Raw genomic sequence first — 16,018 nt, forward strand, 5'->3', positions numbered from 1 at the left:
ACCATGGAGAGATTTCAGAGTTGTAGATGTAGCCTCAGGACTCTTCAATGTAATTTCCCCTTTGTTTATCATTCAGAAGTGGTGTTCAGAAATTCTGTTAATACTTCAATGTGTACCTTGCCAAAATATATATTTTTCCCCAATGTATAATATTTATAAAAAACTTAAATCATAGTATGCATTATTTTACAACTTTTATCTAAACAGTGTTTGGTGAGAATTATTTCCTATCACTAGACATTTTCCTATGGTATTTGAATGATTTTGCATTACTCCTTAATAGGGAATAATTCCTGTTTTTTCGATAACCTTTTAAACTCTAATGTAAACATTTACATGTGATAAACATCCTTGGTGCTTAATGTTTGTGAGCTCTTTCAAACATTTCCTTGTGTATATCTCATAAAGTGGAACAACTGCGTTAAAGGCTATGATCAGTCTTTGAGAGTTTTTATAAGAATTGTCATTTTTAAGGCTTTTTATAAGAATTGCCATATTGGCTTTCAGAAATGCTGCATGGACAGAGGAGCCTGGTGGGCTGCAGTCCATGGGGTCACAAAGAGTCGGACATGACTGAAGTGATCTAGCAGGCACGCATATATTGGTGACAATGGTAAAGAATTTGCCTGCCAGTGAAGGAGATGCAGGAAATGTGGGTTCGCTCTCTGGTCAGGAAGATCCCCTGGAGGAGGAAATGGCAACCCACTCCAGTATTCTTGCCTGGAAAATCCCCTGGCCAAGGAGCCTGGCAGGCTGCAATCCATGAGGTCACAGAGTCAGACAGGACTGAGCATGCACACACACAACACTTACATAACAAAAATGACTGTCTTTGGCTTGTCCGGGCAGTCTGTCTCCTGGACTCTAGTCTTTTTGTCATTCTTTTGAATTGGTTCTTGATGTTCAGGAAGCCACAGGAATCTCTATCATTAACCAACCATCCTAAAACAGCTCCCATCTGTCCATGTTCTCCCATATATCTCTCTCAAAACCCCAGATAGAATAAACCTGATCATAGAACCTATATGATGCTCAAATATTTAAGTAAATTCTATCTGCATTGTTGTTGTTGTTCAGTTGCTAAACCATGTCTGACTCTTTGTAACACATGGACTGTAGCCTGTCAGGCTCCTCTGTCCTCTACTATCTCCCAGAGTTTGCTTAAATTCATGTCCCTTGATTCGGTGATGCTCTCTAACCATCTCATCCTCTGCCATCCCCTTCTCCTTTTGCCTTCAATCTTTCCCAGCTTGCATTGTTGTGATTCATTAACTTCTTTGTTTGAAAGTCTTCATTAGCTTGCAACATTCAGTTCAGTTCAGTCACATAGTCATGTCTGATTCTTTGCGACCCCATTGACTTGTCAGAATTCCCTGTTCATCACCAACTCCCGGAGCTTACTCAAACCCATGTCCATAGAGTTGGTGATACCATCCAACCATCTCATTTTCTGTCGTCCCCATTTCCTCTTGCCTTCAATCTTTCCCAGCATCAGGGTCTTATTTCTAATGAGTCAGTTCTTCACATCAGGTGTCCAAAGTATTGGAGCTTCAGTATCAGTCCTTCCAATGAATATTCAGGACTGATTTCCTTTATGATTGACTGATTGGATCTCCTTGCAGTCCAAGGGACTCTCGAGAGTCTTCTTCAACACCACAGTTCAAAAGCATCAATTCTTCTGTGCTCAGCTTTCTTTATGGCCCAGCTCTCACATCCATACATGACTACTGGAAAAACCATAGCTTTGATTGTATGGACATTTGTTGAAAAGTAATGTCTCTGCTTTTTAATATGCTGTCTAGGTTGGTCATAGCTTTTCTTCCAGGGAGCAAGCGTCTTTTAATCTCATGGCTGCAGTCACTATTATAGAAATTTTGGAGCCCAAGAAAAGTCTGTCACTGTTTCCATTGCTTTCCCACCCATTTGCTATGAAGTGACGGGACCAGATGCCATTATCTTAGTTTCTTGAATGTTGAGTTTTTCAGCGAGTTTTCACTGTCCTCTTTCACCTTCATCAAGAGGCTCTATAGTTCCTCTTCACTTTTTGCCATAAGGGTGGTATCATCTGCATATCTGAGATGGCAACATTACTCAGACTAAAAATTTAAGGTCTTATGGGAACTTTCTGTGATTGTGGTTTTCATTCTGTCTGCCCTCTGATGAGAAGGATAAGAGGCTTATGGAAGCTTCCTGATGGGAGAGAGGGACTGAAGGGCAAACTGGGTCTTGTTCTGATGGGCAGGGCCATGCTCACATCTGCACTCAGTGCCCCGACCCTGCATCATGCCACCGCTGACCCACGCCTCCACTGGAGACTCCTGGACACTCACGGGCAAGTCTGGGTCAGTCTCTTGTGGGGTCACTGCTCCTTTCTCCTGGGCCCTGGTGCCCACAAGGTTCTCTTTGTGCCCTCCAAGGGTCTGTTTCCCAGTCCTGTGTAAGTTCTGGCAGCTCTCTGGTGGGGTTAAGGGTGACCTCCTCCAAGAGGACTTATGCCATACCCAGGTCTGCTGCACCCAGAGCCCCTGCCCCTGCGGCAGTCCACTGCTGACCCGTACCTCCTCAGGACACACTCAGACACAGCTCTGTCTCGGTCTCTGGGGTCCCTGGGTCCTGGTGCACGAGGTTTGCTTGAACCCTCTGAGCATCGCTGGTGGGTAAGCGGTTTGATTCTAATGTGATTTCTCCCCTCCTGCCATCTTGCTGGGGCTTCCCCTTTGCTCTTGGACGTGGGGTATCTCTTTGTGGTGGGATCCAGCATTTTCCAGTTGACAGTTGTCCAGCAGCGAGTTGTTTTGGAGTTCTCGCAGGAGATGAGTGCATGTCCTTCTCCTCTGCCATTTACACCACAAAGGTTCCCTTGGTATCTCTAATTTTCTTGAAGAGATCTCTAGTCTTTCCTATTCTATTATTTTCTTCTGTTTCTTTGCACTGATCACTGAGGAAGGCTTTCTTATCTCTCCTTGCTATTCCTTGGAACTCTGCATTCAAATGGGTATATCTTTCCTTTTCTCCTTTGCCTTTAGCTTCTCTTCTCAGCTATTTGAACTGTGGTATTGGAGAGGACTCTTGAGAGTCCCTTGGACAGCAAGGAGATCCAACCAGTCAATCCCAAGGAAATCAACCCTGAATATTCATTGGAAGGACTGATGCTGAAGCTGAAACTCCAATACTTTGGCCACCTGATGCAAATAACTGACTCATTGGCAAAGACTCTGATGCTGGGAAAGATTGAAGGCAGGAGGAGAAGGGGATGACAGAGGATGAGATGGTTGGATGGCATCACTGACTCAATGGACATGAGTCTGAGAAAGCTCCAGGAGTTGGTGATGGACAGGGAGGCCTGGCGTACTGCAGTCCATGGGGTCACAGAGTCCGACACGACTGAGCGACTGAACTGAACTGATTAGAACTTTGAAGTAGTTTTACTGCCTCTTTACTATCTCTCTTACCTTATTTCCTGTTAATACTTTCCTCATTCATTCTGCTTCAGTCACATTGGCTGCCTCACTGTTCCTCAAATATCTAGGAATAAATCTACCTCTGGGACCTTTGCACTTGCAGTTCCTTTTTCCTGGACTCTTTGTCCCTAGATTCAAGGCACATGTCCTCTCTTCTTCCAGGTCTTCACTCAAAGGTCACTTCTCTGGGAGTTTATTTTCTGGCTCCCCAGTTTAAAATTGCAGTCTCTTCCCATCACATCTCATCTCATATCTTGTCTATACTATCTTTATTTTCTTAGTAGTTATCTCTTTTTAACATGCTATATACTGTACATTTATTTGTTATTATTGTTTGTTTCCCCAAATGAATTATGAACTCCATAAAGATAGAGATTTTGGTCACTTTTGTTTGTTGCTGTATCCCCAGTTCTAATGACAGCGCCTAGCACATAATAGCTGCTCAATAAATATTTGCTAGCTAGTGATATGTACTTCTATCTGCAAATATGAGAGACTGGACTCACTCCCTGTCAGAAAGGTTTTTCTTCCTCTGCTGTTATGTAGTCTGGATGAGCTCTCTTTTCTTCTCATCATCTGTATTCTACGTGAGAGCCTTCCAAGTAGTACCCTTGTCTGTTCCATTCTGCTCTTTCTCTGAAAGAACTAGGCGGACTAGGGTAATGGTTTAAATTTTCTATATTAGGTTTCAATACTTTAAATCTGTTAATATGATATTTCCTTTTCTATCAGCTTGTAGCTGAATTCAATGCAGTAATACAAGCGAAAAGCACTTATACATGGTACGCAGCATAATTCATATTTGAGAAAATTATGTTTACTTGTTCTCTTTCCTTTTTCTACTTTAGAGTTAGAGGTTTTAAGGAAAATTCATGGAGGTAATAGCTCACTGATGCAATAAGGTGGAGTGAGGCAGTAAAAATACTGAGATAATAGTGAAGTGTCTATATTAGCTTCTAAGGCAGTATGAATATAAACATACCCAGGTGACTCATTCTTCACAACTTCCAATTTCCACCAGTCTTCTTCCTGGTTGTTGCTTATCTAAAGAAATTATGCTGGTGAGTTGCTGAGCATTGTGCCTTTCTAAGGTTGGATGTCTTTGGAGATTTCTCCAAATGAAGTGTCCAATTGTTTTCTTCAAAGAGAATGTTGTGGTTTCTTCATTGCAGCTATTTCCCAGTCCACATGTTACATCTGGATTTCCTGTCTGCTTAGATTACTGCAGCCAGTTAATTACAGCCTGCGCAATGTGAGGTAGATGTGTTTAGCACATCTTTGAAAACGGGGCTTTGGGAGTCCTTTGGGGTTTGATTAAGGACTGCAGCATTCCTGGGGGCTTTCCCCAACTGGAAGCCTATTCTGTATATGGACCCACTGGGAAGCCAGGGTAGTTATACAATCAGTGAGTGTGCAGGAATGTGTGAGCACGCACCTGTGTGCCTCCAGTGATGATGGATCAGTTCTTGGGCCTCGGGATGCTCAGAGGTATAAAGAGAGAAAGCAAAGTCTCTAACAACTAGTCTTTGTTGAGTCTTTCGCATCCCATTTTTGTCCTAACTGTGGCTCCTTGTTAGACTTCGATTCCTAGGATCTGTCATCTTGTCTGTGCCCTTTGTATGTCACTACGAACAGTTGTTTTTTAATCCCCAAGATGAATATCCAGATAAAGTCAATGAGTGCTCTCTCTGGTAGCACATACACTAATATCGGAAAATCTAGAGAAGCTGAGCGTGGCCCCTGCACAAAATAAAGTCAACTAGGTACTCAAATTACTAATTTTCGAAGTAGAAACTTATATTATCTACTTGAAGTAACTGAATGCATAATCCTTTCCATTGCCCTTAAAAGTCAGTCAAGATGATCATACAGAAGAATATACTTTTAAAAATTTTGTTTATTTTTTAATTGAAGGGTAATTGCTTTACAGAATTTTGCTGTTTTCTGTCAAACCTCAACATGAATCAGCCATGGGTATGCATATGTCCCATCCGTCTTGAACTTCCCTCCCACTTCTCTCCACATCCTGTTCCGCTAGATTGTTCTAGAGCCCCTGTTTGAGTTCCCTGAGTCATATAGCACGTTCCCATTAGCTATCTATTTTACATATGGTATTGTAAGTTTCTACTTTTCATAGTTGTTTTATACTCCTAAACAAGACAGTTGAAGGTTGAAGATTATGAATATGTAGTCATCATGAAAAGATGGTTAGGGACCTTGGGGAGGATGTATAATGTCACCTTCATTGTTGTTTAGTTGCTAAGTCCTGTCCGACTCTTTGTGACCCCATGGACTGTTGCCTCCAGGCTCCTCTGTCCATGGGATTTCCCAGGTAAGAATACTGGAGTGGGTTGCCATTTCCTTCTACAAGGAATCTTCCCCACCCAGAGATCAAACCTGCATCTCCTGCTTGGCAGGCAGATTCTTTACCACTGAGCCACCTGGAAAGCCCCATAGTGTCAGCTTCTGACAGTGCTCCGGTTTCTTATGTCTTTATTTCAGAGCAGGTTTTCTTCTCACCTCTCCTTCCCACCCTCCCTACTCCCAATGTTATCAGAAGAGCAGAGAGCCTGCGTCCTTTATAAAAATCCACACTGAGATGAGATGAAGCAGGGTGCAGTTAGGAGTTTGGTTGTGGTAGTTTGTTTGCTTTTCTTGTAGGCAGCAGATCCTAGAAGCGTCGATAGGCATTAGAGCCCCTGGAGGGTGCCTTTGTGGGTTCCGGAGCCGTCCACTGATAAGTTGCTGAGAGGCCTCACGGTGTTGAGAAGTGTGGAGAATTTGAGCTTCAGATGCCTGGAGTGGCCCTACTCATCAACTCAACTTGACAAGATATGCTTCAGAAATAGCAGATTGACTTCAGCAGCTGCTTCTCTCCAGGGTGGGAGGGCGGCAGCAGCATCTCGAAGGGGACGTCTTCTTTCCTTCTGTTTCTTAGTAGCTTCTGTCCCTCTTGTCACTCTGTTTTGTCTGAGTACCTTGCTTTAAGCACCTCATTCTGCAGGGCCGCTTCCTGTCATCACCACGGCTCTTGTCTCCCTGCTCTTCAAGGGTAGCTGAGATGAGATGAGTACTCAGATATTTTCCGAAAGGCAAAAGGAAAATGCTGCTAAATTTCCAAACCTGTGGATTTCCTCCCATGCTTTGATTGTGCTGTGGGGAGAATGCTCATGGCTGATAGGATGCCATATCATAAAATACCTCCCGATTTTTTGTCATCATATGAAAATATTTGAGAATTCTTTGTTAAACATCAGCAGTGTCTGCTCTGGTTACTCACTGCTTCTGCTCAGCGGTGACCATCTGGCTCAGCATCTTAAGCATTGGACTGTGACTCAAGACCTGGGTTTTGATGTGTGAGTTCTTCCTCTGTTACTGATGCCAGCTGAGCTGCCATCAAAGTGTGAATAATAAACTGAACTACCCTAGAAGGTAAAGAACAGTAATAAATGTATTCTAAAGTGATACAAATAAGTGATAAATCATGGTGAAACACATTCTGGGTCCTTAGGAAGATAGATGTTATTAATATTTTGGATTACTTTGTGTCTCATTATTTTGACAGTCAATCCCTTGCATGTATGTAGGTGTACATTTATGTGTGTAAAATAGCTCGGGGCTGGTGCACTGGGATGACCCCGAGGGATGGGATGGGGAGGGAGGTGGGAGGGGGGATCGGGATGGGGAATACATGTAAATCCATGGCTGCTTCATGTCAATGTATGGCAAAAACCACTACAATATGTAAAGTAATTAGCCTCCAACTAATAAAAATAAATGAAAAAAAAATAGTTCTGAAACTTTTTAGTATCAATACCCACTTGCCCCTCAGAGACAAATCTCATATTCAAAATATTCTGGTAACTTCAAACTTCTATTTGCCAATAATAACAAATGCACTGTTTTATAAAAAATCATAAAAGTTTCAGAACTTACGATCATCATGTATTAATAATAGATGCTATTATTCTGTTATAACTTGAGACAGAGAAGACAAATTTAAAAGTTTTTGATAATCAATGAAGGCTAATTGTAAGTCTCTGGTCTTGAGGAAATAACCAGCGTAACATAAATAGCTTCTTCCCTAGGTTTTGGGCCTTCAGAAGTCGAAGAGCAACAGATTAAGAGGAATTTGATGAAACAGTTGATGAATTTAGTTTTCAAAGCAAGGTTTCTAGGCAAAAGTAGTTCTTAAAAAATTAGAATATGATACTGCTCATATATATTTTAAAAAATCTTGGTGTTACCTATTCCAGAGACTAAGTTATAAATTACAGAAATATTTCTCCTATCGCTGTTACTTACCCTAATAAAATAACTTTAGGTGAATTAAAAGAAAGCATCTTTACTAGAGATTTTTCAGTGTTTACTGTCTTGTAAAACTCACAGCCACATAATTTCCATTCTTCATGCTCGCTGATCTACAACTGAGAACACTAAAGAGGCCTGTCTTTAAAAGGAGACCACTGTGTATATGATTCTAAATTTGTATCCTTAAGTTTTAAAAATGCCAATATGATATAAATTACTGGATTTGTTTCATTTTTTAAAACAGGCTTGCCCTACTTATTCCTCATGCAATGAAATTCTGTGGAGGGAGAGGGGCAGTGCAGGTGCCGCAGAAACAATATGATCTCAAGTTGAAATATTAAATCATAAACATTACTTGTTTCTCCAGAGACTGGATCCCCAATTACAGCATCTTGCATTGGATTGGGTAATTCTAAAACACCTCCTCCAGGGCAAGCAGGAAAAAGTGTTCCAGGATACAATGGTGAGAAATTACCTTGATTACTTGAAATATTTAATGTTAATGAATTTGGTATTTTTCTGTATTTAGTGTGAATCATATTGATTGAAATGTATTGCCTAATACATTAGGCAATAGCTTAATAAGTATTTGATTGAGTGAATGCCTTGTATTAAAAATGTCTAACTTTTTGTGACAACTTTTGTTATTAGCCAATTTTATCAGAAGTAATACTGTAGACCTCTAAGGGCATGTTGTAAATGACTGTCAAAATATAAGGCAAGTTAAGGATCTGTGGGCTTCCCAGTGGCACTAGTGGTAAAGAACCCCCTGCCAGTGCAGGAGACGTAAGAGACACGGGTTCAATCCCTGGGTTGGGAAGATCCCCTGGAGGCGGGCATGGCAACCCACTCCAGTATTCTTGCCTAGAGAATCCCTTGAACAGAGGAGCCTGGTGGGCTATCGTCCACCGGGTCACAAAGAGTCAGACACCGCTGAAGCGACTTAGCGTGCATGCAAGGAGCTATGTGAGAGATTAATACTTACAGAATATATGCTTGGTGCTGAGGACTTTGCATACATTATTTCAATTAATGATGAGTTCATTTAATTTAGTGATATTATTCCCATTTTAGCCATGAGTTAGCTGGTGCCCAGAGGGACTAAAGAACTTTACTAAAGTAATTCAGCTGGTTACGTCCTGAAGACAGTGCAGACCATTGTGTTTTATTTTGTTTGTTTGTTTCTGTATTAAAAGCTACAGTTTTTCCCATTATATATATTATCTTTTATTTTAGGGGTGATGATAAAGTTTTTGAAACTTGTTGGCTAGAAGATGAATATGAAGAGTAAGGATTCTAAAAAGAAAAAAAAATAGTTTCATCCTTGTTGGCAGTATGTGACAATGAGATACACTATCTTTTCCATCTAAGTTTTTTTAAGTCATCAGTAGTGGTTATAATAGTTCAATAATTTCCTCTGGATTTCACCTCTTAGTTGTATATGTTATATAAAGTGACTTGTGTTAGTTACGCTTTATTGTACAAGTCAAACATTCAATTTCCTTATTTCTAAACAGGAATAATAATTCTGTATGCTTCATAGGGTTGCTTTTTGTGATGGAACATAATGAAGCACTAACCCAGTGCCTGCTGGTAGGAAAACTGAGCTAAGTCTTAGCAAGTAGGGTCATTAATATTTCAGAGAAGCCAGAGGGACTGACTTGTTTTAGATGTACGCATTCATTTTACAGACAAGAAAAATGAGATCCAGAAGTTATGCTATTTGCATAAGGTCACACATTTAGCTTAAACCCAGCATCTGGAAAGAGAATAATTCCTGCCTACAGTTTGTATTTGCATGTAAATTACAAAGTTTAGAGATTTGTCTTTTACTTCTGTAGTATAAAAATATATTTTCTTTCTAGGACAATGACTGGTTAAGGATTATTTGGTTTAGCCTAGCAGATATATTTATAAAAAGACACAAGTATTTTTTTTTCTTTTTTAAGTGTAAGAATAGATACTTTGTGAAGTCAGTGACTTCTCCAGGCATGGAAGGGTGAACCCAACTTCAGTGAAATCCTACCTTTGAACAGTTCTATCATCTCGACTCCTTTTATCAGAAAAAATGCTTTTGTGTTGGGCCATTTTTAGGGGCTGATGACCATGGGAGATGTTGACTACACTTCCTTTTCAGTGTTTCAGTACCATTTTTATATCCAGTTATAAGAAAGAGTTAAAGCTTTGATGCCTCATGGAATTTCAGTACAGACATTTCTCATTGTCTGAAAGTCATTGGCTTACAGACAGCACAGCTTAAACACTAGAACTAAAGTATAACCAAAGAAATAAAGACTTTATGACTCATGATTTTTATGTTTTGTGGTTATTCAGAGATTCAAAAGTATAATGTAACATTTAATATTATAATGAAAAAGCCATGTCCTTTTGGGAAAGGAAAGAACACCATTTTGTGTAAAAAATGTGTGCAATGTAATGTAATACTTAATCTCTCATTCATTTAGTATGTTATGCAAGATTGTCACTGAGTTTTCAATTGATTATTGTACAACACTATGAGAAGGGAATTATTTCCAGTTCTTAGATAGAGAAATTGGAGGGGTAATAGAATGAGAATATGTTCCAGGGCACCTAGTAAATTGGCCACCGTGCTGAGATTTGGGGAAACAAAGATGAATTATCACTCATCATGGCCTCACCTTTAATGAGCTACATCTGGAGGGACAGATACTGACACCGCTGATGACTGTCAGAACAGAATAGTGCTCTGGGAACAGAGATGGGAGCGATTAACTTTTTTTGGAAGTAATGCTCTTCTTCTCTGATTGGTTTTTTGAGTAGAATAATTTGGCTGGATGAAGCCACAAAAAGGATCTATTAAAGCTTAAAACATAATGATATATTCTTATTTCTAGTTTGTATTAGGTTACTGCTATGGGTACAAGCTTTGGCTTCCTAAAATCCTTCAGGGTTTTAACAGTATAGCATAGAACACATTGCAATAATATTTGGGAAGGTTAAATTGACCTTTAAAGCTCATAAGTGGATATTAAGCCTTAAATCAGAAAAAAGAGTTTGCCAGGCTTTTAAATTCTTTATTTTTATTGTTCAAAATATGTTTTGGTTGTATTTTAAAACTTTGTATCCTTTAATTTTGAAAAGCTGTACATATTTTTAATATTTTTGACAGAATGAAAGGTTATGTTTGAATGGGTATAAACATAGATTTTAATATTACCAGCATATTTAAAATACTGTGTTTTTATTTAAGGAAGGCTCTGAAGAAAGTGAATTATCTAATCAAAAATCAAAAACATGTACACTTTAAATTTTCTGTGAGACATTTTAGCTTATTTATATAGATTCATGATCTCACAGGAGTTAAAGGATGCCTTTGTTAAGCTAGAGTTTTGGGAGATTGAATATAGAAAATATGAAAACTTTCAAGCTTTAAGGTTATTTATTTTTATTTGTTTATCTATATTTTACTTTGCAGTTATGATTTTGGATGACAACATGCAAAAACTGAAGGCTCGGTGTTTAGGAAACATTGTGGTAAAGTAAGCAAAATTTGCCATCTATTATTTAAAAGAGCAAGAATTGATATATAAGATTAAGAAAAAATAGAGGGGTTGCAATGGTATTACTAGTGAAGAGGTTGCAGAAGAAGCTTGTGTGTTGTTTGAGAATACTCATTGCCTGGTCTTGTAATTTAAACATGGAAGCCCCGTAAAGTGGAATCAATTTAGATATGATTTTTAAAAAGATAAATCTTGCAACTTTTAAAAAATGTTTCTGATTATATGAGTAATGCACAGATGATAAAATTAATATGAATACCAAAAATATAAAGAAGTATATAAAGTTTTTATACTGCAACCCTTCAGTAATACAGTGTTAATTTTGTCATATATATATGACTTTTTTTTGACAACCATTTTAGATTGTTGAAATTAGTTTATTCTCATGTATTCCTGTTTTTACTTAGCCCTATCTTACAGCATTTTAAATTTTATCTACCTCTTAAAAATGTTTTTCCCCTTTCTAGGCCTCTTAGTCTTTTTTGAATATTATGACTATAAATAATGCTGTATTGAATATCCTTTTTGTGTTGTCTTTTCTGATAATTACAATGTTACTGAATAAATTTCTAAATGTGTAATTAGTAGCATGGGTCAAATAGTAGCATGACATGTAATTCCTGACTCTTCAGGTACCACAGTTCCTTGCAAACAGTTTTCATCATTGTTCATTTGACAGATAAAATGTTAGAATTTATCATAAAAATATTCAAATTTACTTTGGTTGAATCAATACTTTGAAATTGTTAAGCTTGGAGCAGCTGAAATGGAAGTTAAGTTAGAGACACAATATGTGACATTTTAATAACTGATCCAGGTAGCTTTAGTGCCTCTGATTTGCACGATGTTGGCATCTTTACTGACATGTGTTAAGTAGAATTTGCCAGAATGAGCTGTTATAAGTAAAGAACATTGCATGTGTTTTTTGGTTTGTTTTCTATTTATTAAAAAAAAAAACTCTTATTACTTGGCATTCTCAGATTGGTATAAAATTTTTCTCAGGTTAATGAACATTGTAAGTTCTTTAAAGGCTAAATGCGAAGTAGTAATTTTTAAAAGCATGTGTTTTTCTCAGGGAGAGATGCTGTAACCTTACAAAAATCTATAGAGGAGATGCACCTTATGATACAGTTCTTCTCAGATTCCTATTGTGATCAGTAAACACGAAGACACTTTATCACTATTTTAATTTAAATTTTAAGACATGTGTTGGCAAATGGAAAAATTAATTCTGAATATGCCATTTGTATTCATATTTTTCTGAATAGGAATCCATATTAACATAGAATTGATTGAAATCTTTCAATTAATTGAAATTGAAAGGGGAAAAGTGTTGGGGACAAGGGGAGGGCTTGCTAAATGATAAATCTGAACAAAATTGTGGGTGAATGTCTAGCTCACTTAGGGAAGTACATGGTTTGTGAGAATTTTTAAAAGCACTCCAGCAGCTTACATTTTTATATCACCCCTAACTCTAAGTGAGTCATCTGTTCATAAAGCAGTGCTTTGCAGGATCCCAGAGGTAGCGTTTGATGCCAGTGTAGTTTTAATCCCTCATGCATCCTGCCACGCTAATTACTGGTGGCTTCACCCCACAACCATTCCAGAATAATAGAGCAAATAAACTATAATTTTTTTTCTCATACCCATTAGTGTTACTTCAAGTACTTGAAAATGACGCAACTATTGTCTTAAAACATTCTGTGCTTTAGATTGCCTCCAATTCAGAATGGTTTTTTTCCCCCCTCTCTTTTCATAAACAGGGAATTTTATTGTACAGATTTGGGATTCTGAGATTTCATTATAAATTATTTGATGATACAGAATATTATGACATGCAGTGGACTTGGATTCCTCCCTTAGGTTAATAGTGAAACTAGATGTTTGTAAATATTATATATATATATATATAATTATATTCAAATATATATATCTATAATTATTTTCAAAAAGTAAGGTAGAAATAATGAGAAAAAAACACCCCCAAAACAGTTACCACCAATATCTCTCTTTTTTTAAATCTCAGACTCTTGAAACCTTATTTCAGGAACTCATTTTTACCTGTGATAGTAAGGATTTCATTTTGAAACTCTCATCTGCAGTAGCCATTCCTTTCTGACTCATTGACCTGAAAATTATTCATGCATCCCAATAGTTGCTTGCAGTATGCATAGGGTATTTCATATTTAAAGTCTATCAAGACTTGTGTGTATTCATCTAGAGATATTCTGTGTGCCTTGAGGGGACATATCATTCATCCAGAGTGGAAAATGTCCAATGAATGCTTTTTAAGAGCACGCAATAGATATATGTTTAATTGAATTAAGGGAAACGCACAGCTTCTTGACTTACAAACATTACTGTGGCTTGAAAAAGCTGTGTAGTTTGAGGAGAGAGCAATTTTCCAGGTAGACCATATTCTGAAGAAGGTCAGTCATCTGAGAAGCAGGGTCCTTTCCAGGGACCAGCAGCTACCTGGGTCCCCAGAACCGCGTGGTGGCTGTGGGCTTCTCTTATGGCTCAGATGTAAAGAATCTGCCTGCAGTGTGGGATGCCTGGGTTCAGTCCCTTGGTTGGGAAGATCCCCTGGGGAAGAGAATGGCCACCCACTCCAGTATTCTTGCCTAGAGAATTCCGTGAACAGAGGAGCCGGGCGGGGCTACACTCCATGGGGTCGCAAAGACAGGACTGAAGTGACTAATGCTTTCACTTTCAAAAGGTTTTTGGTTAAGGATTATATATGGTGTCTAAGGTTCACAAAATATCTGAGCTTCTAATCTTTAAGAAATGTATTGACTCAATACATTGTATTTCTCAACTGTACCGAGAAATTAAAATTTTATAACATTTAACATCATAACAACTTCATTGTCAATATAGTCTTCATAAATGTTTCATTTTATTTGCAAACATGTAGGTTGTATTTTCTTCCCATCATTCCTGAATCTGTACGGTGATTGTTAAGAAATAGTAATCAATGGTAAACTATAGGTATGTCTACTTGCTATATGACTTCAAAGGAAAATATAACCTTTTCTTTTTCAGAAAATGTTCTAGTTTATATGGTGTATTGCTATATTTTATTATCTTTGCATGGATATAAAATAGGGCCACCAATAATAAGAATCACTCAGTTCATGAGGGACTTAAAAACTGATCTGGCATTAAAAGCCATTGTGGAGAGTGACTGCCAGTCAGAGTTAGATGTCATTCTTCTCCATTATTCCTACTTACACTTTTCGTTAGTACTTGTATAATAATTAAGAGGAATATTCTTTAAAAGAACAATATTCTGTAATGCTGTTTATGTTCACTAATTATACTTGTAGTGATTAGAAAGAATAGAGAGAAAAATCTGCATGGGATATTTGAAATATATGGGGCTCAAACTACATTAAATAATTCAGTAAAAATATATATATTATGTCTCACTGTTTTAATCCCAAATTTGTTTGCTTTTTGTAAATACAGCTGTAGCTTCTTGTTGCACTGTAAAATCTGTTATGACTAGTGTAAATGATATTTGAAATTATCTTTCTCTGGCAGTTTCTTTAAAATCTGAAGCTATAATCATATGTCCAAGTTTTACAAGGTGCTAAGCATAATGATTCATTTTATCATGTTACAATGACTCATCCCCAAATCAGAAATAATAATATGTTGGAATTTTGAAAAAAAACCTCTTGATCCACTTTTGCTCTTTTAACTTCCTTTGTTAAGGCTTTCTAAAAATCTCTGCTTTTCTCTTGAGGATCCCTAACGAGAAGGTAGACATTTTAGTGATTCCTGAACTACTGTAGATCCTATGATGTAATAAACATGAATCTTACAGTTCTTGTAGATTTCTTGCTTTCAAAGAATTTATCTTTCTATAAGAAGAGAAAATGACATGCCTGCATGGAGGTAGAAAATTCTTTTGATTCTGAAACTTACTCCAGGCAGTTAATTTTGTGGGTAAGTTATGATATCTGAATTGCTATGAATACAGAACATTCATGAATTTTAGAAGGTTTTTCTGTAATTGCATCCAGAGCTCCAGAGTACAGAAATAAAACTATGAATCAGTAATTTCCAGGCAACAGCGTGCAGGGCATGAAAGAAAAGTTGAACTGCAGTTGCTTTCCTCAGGGCCACAGCGCTCACTGTTATTAAAGCCAGAGGTCTCTGACTCCTCCTGACTCGTGGACACACGTTTTTCTTTGACCAGACAGGGTTGTTGCTATTGGAAGCGCAGCTTGTCTGCCTCCTGCCGTGTCCCGCTGGCCTGTGCCCTGCAGGCAGTAATGGGGCGCCAGGGAGTCAGATGGCCTCGTCTGAGGGGCTTTTACTCTGGTGCCTGCCAGTTTCTCAGCCTCCAGATATTGAACACTTGGTCCTTATTGTTTGTTCACATCTTTACAGTTTGGCAAGAGTGACTTGGTCACTCACTGGGCTGCCGTCTTGGGAGAAGATCAGGATACCTTTGGTTCACCAGTGTATCTATCCTTTGACTAAACCAGGGGTGGCATGGAGGTGTTACCCCATTCCTTCCTAATCTCCTATGCAGATTTTAGTATGATCTTTTATTAGCCTTAAAACAACACTGTGAGTTAGGCAGTGGGACATATATTATCTCATTTTTTATCTAAAACATCATTAAAATCTAAACATCATTAATAGTTAGACAGCTACAACTCAACATTTCTTACCCAGTTGTTTGTCTAC

General features: G+C 38.1%; 1 protein-coding gene across 2 annotated transcripts in view; it reads left to right on the forward strand.

Annotated features, from left to right (window-relative positions):
- The window catches only part of ACSS3 (acyl-CoA synthetase short chain family member 3), a 162,613-nt gene that overhangs the window by 117,581 nt on the left and 29,014 nt on the right, over nt 1–16,018 (forward strand). For both annotated transcript variants that reach the window (XM_043880529.1, XM_043880518.1), the window contains 2 exons: nt 8,140–8,235; nt 11,230–11,293. In XM_043880529.1, the coding sequence (XP_043736464.1) occupies nt 8,140–8,235; nt 11,230–11,293 (160 nt within the window). The remainder of the gene's footprint in view (nt 1–8,139; nt 8,236–11,229; nt 11,294–16,018) is intronic.

Source organism: Cervus elaphus, chromosome 3 (assembly GCF_910594005.1).
Source record: "Cervus elaphus chromosome 3, mCerEla1.1, whole genome shotgun sequence".
In the NCBI taxonomy this organism is placed as follows: Eukaryota; Metazoa; Chordata; class Mammalia; order Artiodactyla; family Cervidae; genus Cervus; species Cervus elaphus.